Source organism: Taurulus bubalis (assembly GCF_910589615.1).
Source record: "Taurulus bubalis genome assembly, chromosome: 20".
In the NCBI taxonomy this organism is placed as follows: domain Eukaryota; kingdom Metazoa; phylum Chordata; class Actinopteri; order Perciformes; family Cottidae; genus Taurulus; species Taurulus bubalis.
In genome coordinates, this window is record NC_136608.1 from 8700426 (window position 1) to 8709275 (window position 8850).

Sequence of the window (8850 nt, forward strand, 5' to 3'; positions counted from 1 at the left end):
GTACTGTCTGGAAATGCCAGTTTGGTTACTTTTTATTGTGTTGTCTCTTTTTATTTTCAAACTTGAATTTCCTTCCCAGAAACACCTGCACACAGCTTGATTAGTTTTTATGACACTGAGACAAAGTTGTAGTAAATATTGTTTCTGTTAACTTTAAGGTTTGGTTTATTGTGATCTAATAACAAAAGTTACATAAATACCCAACTGACATCATAGACAATCAAAAACATTTTAAAGATCAGTTTACTGGTATTATAAAAATCCCATAAACTCTTCAATGCATTTCACTGTTAAAAACATCACTACAATCTGAGGGTTACAAAATGTAATTGGAAAATGAACATTGTCAAATATATTTAAAAAAAAGGACACTGATTCCTGACAGTTTGAGGAGAAAATTATTTATTACAAGCGTCTTTACATCATAAAGCATTTAGCTGGTTATGTCAGAGCAAGGGTAGTGGACAGTTCAGCTGAATTTGGATAATGCAGGTGTGACTGCTATTCGTTATTATAGTTTGTACACCAATAGCGTTGCCAAATAGGTATAGGCATTGTTACGGAGTAACATGGCACTTTACTGTGAAGAACAGTTTATGAAATGGCACCTTCTTGGTTTCTCATGAAATATTAACGAGGTCTGTCTGTTTACCATTACAACTGCTATTTTTATATAACACACTTAAACAGAAACAATTCTTAAAACCACAGATATAAAAAATACCAGTATTAAAATCTTAACTTAGTATATACATTATCATTTGTACTATTATGCATTAAATAATGTTTTGGTTTGCTTATATTTCTACGTTATCAACCTGTGTTCAATATTTATCCACTTTAATGCACACAAAGATATTGCTGCAAAACCTTTAACTGAACATTAAGCATAAAAAAAACATTGCAAATTCTGCAATGAAAGAAAACGTTGCCACTCTGCATAATGCTGTCTTAAGAAAGGCTTCCAAACGTACCAATACATACTGTACATGTTAGTGCTAAAATTCAATAAGACCCAGTATATGGGGTACATTTGCACATACATTGCACAGATCTTTTTTAGTTTGATTTCTTCTTTCAGTAGATTCAGGCCTGAAATATGATATGCAACTTGACTTTCTGTTTGGGCATAATACGCAGTGTGTGCATATGGTTTGCTTTAAACTGCCTTTCTAAACCCAGAAAATCTGACTTTATTTCTTCGTGTAGGTCAGGTTATAATGCAAATGCACTCGGAGCTGTTAAGAGATGATACAGTTTTTGGAGCGGTGACCTTTTCTGCGACCAGTCTGTGAGCCATGGCTCTGGGGGGAGAGGGCTGTAACCCTTGTAGGGTAGTCCTCAGCGTAGTAGCATCCAGCCGCTCGAGGCTGAGGGATCGGCTGGCCCAGGAAATAGCCCTCCTCCTCAGAGTCTGATGATGAGGAAGAGCAAGTGGAACAGTCATCCTCATCTCTGTAGAGACCCATAAAATGCTCAACTCGTGGGTCTCCTTGAGCCGAGCCCTGAAGCATATAGTCAGATCGGGTTTGGGAGTAGGCCATGGGTAATCTGTTTGCAGGATGCTGTAGGAGCATGGCGCCACATGGAGGGTTTACCATTCCCTGCTGCTGGGGCTCATACGGCCTCTGTGCTTTCTCCAAAGGCATCATGTGAAGGTTGTTATCCGAGCGGGTTTTGCGACTCCTGTGGTGGCGGCCTGGCCGGTGGGGGTGCTGCCTGCTGCGCCCATGCTGGCTCGTTGGACGGCTTCTCTCTCTGCCCATCTCTTCTGGGCAGTATGTCCTCCGCTGTGGCTTCTCACTCATGGGATGCTTTCTAATATTGACATCAAATCCATCATTATATCCATTGTCCACAGTGTCCTCTGAGAACTTGACCATCTGAGGGGGCCTGGAGTGGGACTTGCTCCTCCTCAGAGCCGGGGCAAAGGAGGGCGGGAGGCCTTCCAAATTTGGAGACAATGAGAGGTGTCCTCCTGGTGTGCCTCCCCTCTTTGACAATGCTACCTCCTCATCTCCCTTCTCCATGTTTAGGTTGAGAGAGTTGGCACTGTGGTGAAGATGAGATGAATTAAAGGTCCCCATGTTGCTCATCTTCTCGCAGTCATCTGCCACTGAGGGATCCTGTATGGCGAGTGTGTAGACCATCGGCCTGTCCCTGCCATCTCCATCCACTGACGCACCTAAAAAGAGCAAATAGGAGAGTCAAGTTTTGAACCGCTTTTCAATAGAAAAAGAAAGCACATGTTTCTACTGAACTCACGCAACCAGCAGTATCCTTACCAGTGATGTTTGAGAGCGCCAAGGAGTCCATGGAGTCTCCAGCTCCCTGCTCGACTTTCCTAAGCTCATCAGCGATGCACTCGAGGGAATCTTCATACCACTGCCTGTTGTCTGGCCAGAAGGCTCGTCTGCCTGTCCCAGATTGGTCCTGATCCTGGTCCAACTCGAGCTCTTGGATCTTTCTGGCACTGGCAGGACCTGGATGACTCCCATAGGCGGAATCTCCCAACCCATCCTGGGACTGGGCCCAGTACATTTCAGGCAGGTGCTTCTTGCTCATCAATCCAGGGCTAAGGCTGTTGGCTCGGGATTGGTTGGAAGTCTGGCTCTGGGTGGGACTAGCAGGGGTGGGAGAGGAGGCGCTAACCCCTATAGATGCAGAATCCGGCTTGAGCCATGGGTCAGAGACACTCATTAGCCTGTTTCTGTCGCTGCTAGGGCTGGGAGATTTTAGTGATGGCTGCTGAAGTTGGTTTAACATCCCGCGATCACCAAACTTGAGAAGGAGCTGAGTCATATAGTCCTCATGCTGGGCCCACTCCTCTGGATCCTCCTCTCCACCAGCATCCTGCTCCTCCCGCTCCCTCCAGAACCTCTCCTCCTCCAGGCCTAGACGGGCCATCTTGCGCCCTACGATACCAATATCGCAATCAGCATCTCCATCTCTATCGCCATCACCCTCTCCATTTCCATACTTATAATCAAACGAAGGTAAAGCGGCAGGGGGGTTAAACAGCTGCGACTGTCTCCATTGCTCGGCAGGCCTGCTGCTCTTCCCCATGCGCACACTGCGCCGTGATTCACGTGATCGGGCAGACTGGAAGGCAGAATCAGACGAGTCAGAGGCCTGAATATCTTCACCCTGGCTGCAGGTCTTTGAGCAATAGATGCGACCCTGCTTTGGCAGGAAGGGACAGCCCAGCAGGGATGTCTTGCACTGGGCACAACAGAAGCACTGGTCCGCAGCATGCCAGTGAACACCTTCATAGGTCATCTGGGCATGGTCAACACCTAAAGGATTGTAGGATGATTAGAAAAGGAGCATACTTTTAGGTATCATACTTTTAAACAGGTAGTCAAAGAAATACATTAGTGGGATCGTGTGCTCGACTTTGCAAAGTTACGTTCTTTATCCTAATCGCAGGAAAATCAAATAAAAACAGCACCATTCATGAATAACTCACCAATGTTTTCACCACAGGCCTCACAGTACTCTGCATACAGAGACTCAAAGCAGCCAGTACAGTAGGGGCGGCCATCTTTCATGATGTAGCGCTGCCCTCCTAGCATCGTCTCACACTCGAAACAGGCAAAGTGCTTCATGTGCCAGTGACGACCCTCTGCTTCAGTGCACTCATCCGCAAAGATGATCTAAAGGGAAACACACATACCGCTGTTAGTTCTGTGGAACTCTCTGGACTTCTGTGGAACTCTCCTGGCTGCTACTACTACTGAGCCTTACCTCATCACAAGAAGAGCATCGTGGTTTGACAAGCTCCGCATGATGTCGCCCGCAGAGGATCTTGCCATTTTGGTAGAAATATATCAGATCCACCAGCAGCTCTTCACACGTGGTGCACACAAAGCACGCTGGGTGCCAGCAGGGGCCCAGCCCTGCTCTGGAGGCAAATATGGCCATCTCCCCTCCATTGATTCCTCCGCCACACTGACAATCAAACACAAACAACAGCTGATTCATTAGATTTATGTTTCAGGCATCTTGATTCTTTTTTTCAAAGGGGCTTACAACGCTTAGGGCTTCATCGTTGAGTCTATGGCCGTGCTTAATAATATCCAATAATAATAAATCTGTCGATAAGTTTGCTACGCTGAGAGTGAAACCGTAGAGATATACAGAGACAATCACACACGGGAAAGACATTTCAAAATAGACGTGAGGTTCAGTTGATCCTCGTGACACATTTGGAATGCAACATAAACAAAAAAAGATTAAGCAGACAACTATTCAAAATATATCACATATCCGCTGGTATTTAAATCACAGTGAAGCTAAAACAAAGAAGGCCAAACAACAGGTGATCATACTGCAGGGACACAGGAATATGATCCATTCAAAAGACATCGGTGAATCCTACAGTGATGACAATCATTCTACAAATACAGCAACGGTTGTTAACATGCTAACTGTAATTCCATCTTTAAATAAGCATTGACAACCCAACCTTGTCTTTCTGAATATAATTATTTGTGTTAACATGAGGGCAGATACACAATTAGAATTCAAAAGTGAATGGGTTGACAGAGCAATACATTGTTAAATCTAGCACCCCTATCACAACTACTTTACCAACAGAGGTTGTGGGACAAATGGAAACTAATTAATTCCTTTATTTTGCCCTTTCACATAAAGTAATCAAATATCCATGTGGTGTTGCTGAGGAATTGGACAGTATTTTAGTCCCATAAGCTTAAACAGAATACACTGGCCTTGGTCCTGAGTGAAAAGATCGTATGACTCCACAGAGATCATAAGAGCATGTCTGAACGAGCAATCACGAGTCTTTATATAACCCAGCAGAGCTATGAGACATCCATAGGCTGCTATGGGATAGCATGCCCAGCTGTTAACCATTATTACCAGGGTGGACACACAGGGGCCTTGGGTACGGTGGTATTGTGTGTCCCCACCAGGAAACCGGAGCCTGACAAAGTGTGAATGTACACATCTTCGTGATATATCCTTTTAAATACATGAGCATGTGCAGTTCGTGTTTGCAGAGCATATATGGACACGCATGCATGTCCAGTAAGTCTGAGAATGTGTGCATCCGTTGGGCTTCCTATGTATCATTACAGTGTGTGTGACCTTGCATCACTGTGGTAGCATCTGTGTTTGAGTGATGACGGATTTCATCTGCCTGTCGAAGGGAAATTAACATGCTCTTCCTGGATGCCTGGCAGAGGATGTGTTTTACTCACTGGTCATGGCTCAATTTTCCGGAAGCCACATAACACTAATATTTATGTTTGTTGCATCGAAAAGAAGTTTTTCCGGAATACGATAAAGGGCAGCTGGAATGACACTTAGTGTTTTCGTGAGTCATAAAAAATCCAAAGTAGGAAACAGAGGTCCAGTTTCAGGATTGTTTCCAATTCCCATTTAACCAGCATGTCTAGAGCAAGATGTCTCTCTTTCCCTGAAAGCCAAGGTCCCCTTTAACAAGCTGACTGAAAAATAGTTTGGATTCCTAAAAACTTTGGACCTTCCACACAAAGAACGTGATGTTTCGCTTTTACAGCACATGCTTACATAATACTGTGTACGCATGTATTTAATAGACTAAACAATCTCATTTTTACTAATGAATACATCTCAAACTTCAACTAAATCCACTTTGTTCAAGAATTTTTAGAGACAGATGCAGAAACATGCTGACTTTTAAAACCGGTCGAGCTGGATGGTATTATACCAGTTGGTGTGGAATAATGTGCTACACACTGTGACTTTTTAAGACTCTATACAAGAATTACTCGTTAACCTGTAAATTCTTTCGCAGTCCGTCATGCTGAGATATAGATGGGCGGCAGGAAATTTGTCAAATTCCTCATGAGGAACTAGCTTCTCCGCTCGGCTTGAGCGTGAGCCTCCCAATTTCCCTGCTTTCCCTCTCGCCCTAATGAGGAGGTTTATGTCCATGATTAAAACCCTCGCATTAGCCAATCAGGACTGGGCCTCAGGCTGCTACGCGTTGGGTTGGTGGGTGTTAGCTGCTTGTGATATAAATAACCCACAAGTTGGTTTCCTCCTAGCTTACCTTATGGCTACATGAGCACTAAACGAGTTAAACGTTCATGTGTGCATATGTGTGTCTTCTCATGGGTGTCCACGTGTGGCACTTACATTTTCACAGCGGGTGTGGTGCAGAGCTCGGGGCAGGATCTTGGGTGTTCCTCTCCCCAGTGCCTCCCTCTTCCTCTGGGCACTGAACATGTGGATCTCCCTCTTTTCCTCCTCTGTCAGAGAGTGGCAGTAACGCACCTGGCAAGAAGGAAAGAAAGAAAGAAAAAAAAGATGAGTGGAGTTGACAAAGTTTTTACTTTTTCACAGAGAGGTTGATTTAGCACTTTGACCTATTACTGATGCTGGTTCAGCTTTTATCTTTGCTTGCAGCTTTGGGGAAGTATATGACATGCAGCCCGTATATGGCTGGCAAAAGGGTTTAATTAAAGCTAATTCCCCTGAAGGCTACGTTGAAAGGATGGCGTGAGCAATACTCAAACCCTGTCCTTTGTGTTTAGAGACAGTGATGATGGCCCAGATAAAAGACCAAGACTATCCTAACAACTGGCTTGGTTGTTCTCCAAACAACAGTAAACGATGCCGGTGTGTGAGCGCCACACACTCACTGTCTCTCCCTTTTGCACACACACACACACACACCACACACTGAGTGCTTCTCCCTTTGAACCGCAGATACGCGAGGAATCTTCCACCAGTTTGCTCCCTTAACCGCCAAGAAACCCAACAAACACCATAAAACCGCACAGTCAAACACTGTGTTTGTTGAGTGTTACTATTGTGTACCTTCCACGTGTGTGTACAGAGACCACCTCCGTCAGACAGTAGCCCCCTAAGCCTCCCCTCTGGTGATAACCCCTCCACCATATCTCCTAATGTAAACTCTATTAACACAGATGTGAAAGGAGTGCTGGTTTACACACCATAAAACTATTATACAGAGGAGGCTGGCATGTGCTTTACTGTCAGAAGAGGGGGTTTTCAAACAGTTGAGGGAATGCAGCCATTGTTTTAGTTTTATACGAAAAGACCAGCAAGATTGTGGAGACTCTACTCAGCTGCTGCTTTATAGTTTAGGGCTGGGTATAGTTTCATAGTTGTTTTAAGGTCACTTTTCAAACTTCTTAAAACAATTTCCGCAACAAGACCAGAAGAATTCTGCTAAATCTTTCGAAAATGTTGGCTTTTGAAGTCTCAAATTAAAGCTTTGTAAGCAGTTGGGCTACCCGTTTGTATTCTAGCCCGAAAAGTAGTCGAAGAGTAAGCTGAAGAATAAGAAACGAAGGCACTTGAACTGTCATTTTAAATTTAGTTGAGTGAGAGATGAAAGTTTTAACTGATGGGGAAAAAAATGTCATTTCAGTTTAAATCACAGTGCCAGAAACATTTCAGACTGCGGCAAAAGTTTAGCTTAGTTCTAGTTCAGGAAATGAACTTGACTCCTTCCTCTCATTTATCCATCCCTTAGCTGCAATATCTCTGACGCATTGATCAGATTTTGACTACAGTTATAAGAAGAACTACGAGCTGTCTCCGAGGGGCTCCATAGTCATAACCAGGTGGCATGTCTCTCTCTCTCTCTCTCTCTCTCTCTCTCTCTCTCTCTCTTTCTCTCTCTCCCTCTACCTCGTTGTCATGCGGCGGCAGCTGGTAGAGAAGCTGTCGGATCCTGAGCTTCTCTCCGGGGCTGTTGACATACGGCACCTTTTCCTCCGGCAGACAGGAGAAATACATCTGGACCTGCGAATGAAGACAGATGAATGAACTTTAGAGCAGAGATCATTTACATCCTGTCAGTCGATAGGCAGCTTTGTTTTGTGCACCAGGAGTATCATACTCTCCTCATAAAGGAGAGAGAACTGTTGCAGCAGGATGCAAGCAGTGTTATCAGTACAGAATGAGTGCTGCTATATGTGTCCTTTTAATCAGAGATACTAGTGGGCCAACATGTCAATCTCAATTTAGTTACTGGCGTCTGACTGTGACATCTTTCCACACACAAGAGACCGCAAAGGACTGGAAATGTTATGGGCTAATTCCTGATGACATTGACGAAATTCTGTAGGAAATATATTAGGGACAGCAAACATTTTCTGACTGAGATGTGTATCCTGAATACAATGAATGTTGTGCTTCAGCATGCGACACTAATCTGCTAATATGGCATAGAGAACAGAATTTCTGCCCACATTTGTTGAACTAAAACCCAATGCTGTTGATGTAGAAAACAAGATGTAAAGGGGTCCTATACCTGCTCAGGCCTGAGTCCCGGTGGCACCCACGCGTACTCCTCCAACGCACATCCGGAGTCGTCATCGGAGGTGGAGCTCCTCTGGAAGCCCATGGATATTTTCCCCATCTTTCCCCCAGTACGAGGCTCCATGTCCAGGACCCGAGGAGAAGGGCGCTCCCCTTTTTCACAGCGCTCCAGGTTCATCACACACGGGCTCTGTGGATAAAAGGGGAGGATTTAGGAATCACATTTAGAGAACATACTTTTAATTGTTTTGAATTCCTTTGTTTATACCTCCTCTGTTTAATTATACGCAATGCTCTGGCTTTTACTTTGCCTCTTCTAGTCACTGACTGGGATACTGCTGATTTTTTTTTTTTTAGCCCTTCGTGTGAACTCCTCTGCGTGTTGTCACGCAGTAAAAAAACAAAAACAAAATTGCAGCAGTATTTTAGGGGTCGAGAAAGGACAAAGTTTATCTGTAATGTATCAGGTCATCCTTTCACAATTCAACCTCTTGAGTCACACTCAAGAATAACTAATCTGTTATTTTCCATCCCATTAGCGTAGTA

General features: G+C 44.3%; 1 protein-coding gene across 1 annotated transcript; it reads right to left on the reverse strand.

Moving 5' to 3' along the window:
* Window positions 1–303: 303 nt before the first annotated feature.
* Window positions 304–8491, reverse strand: LOC306752220 (prickle-like protein 1). The gene is made up of 7 exons (XM_079235951.1): window positions 8297–8491; window positions 7672–7785; window positions 6148–6285; window positions 3748–3951; window positions 3470–3656; window positions 2286–3296; window positions 304–2185 (listed from the first exon to the last, which is right to left on the reverse strand). Exons 1-7 carry the CDS (start codon window positions 8480–8482, stop codon window positions 1242–1244), a joined length of 2784 nt encoding a protein of 927 aa, XP_079092077.1. The 5' UTR covers window positions 8483–8491; the 3' UTR covers window positions 304–1241.
* Between the last annotated feature and the right edge of the window lie 359 nt (window positions 8492–8850).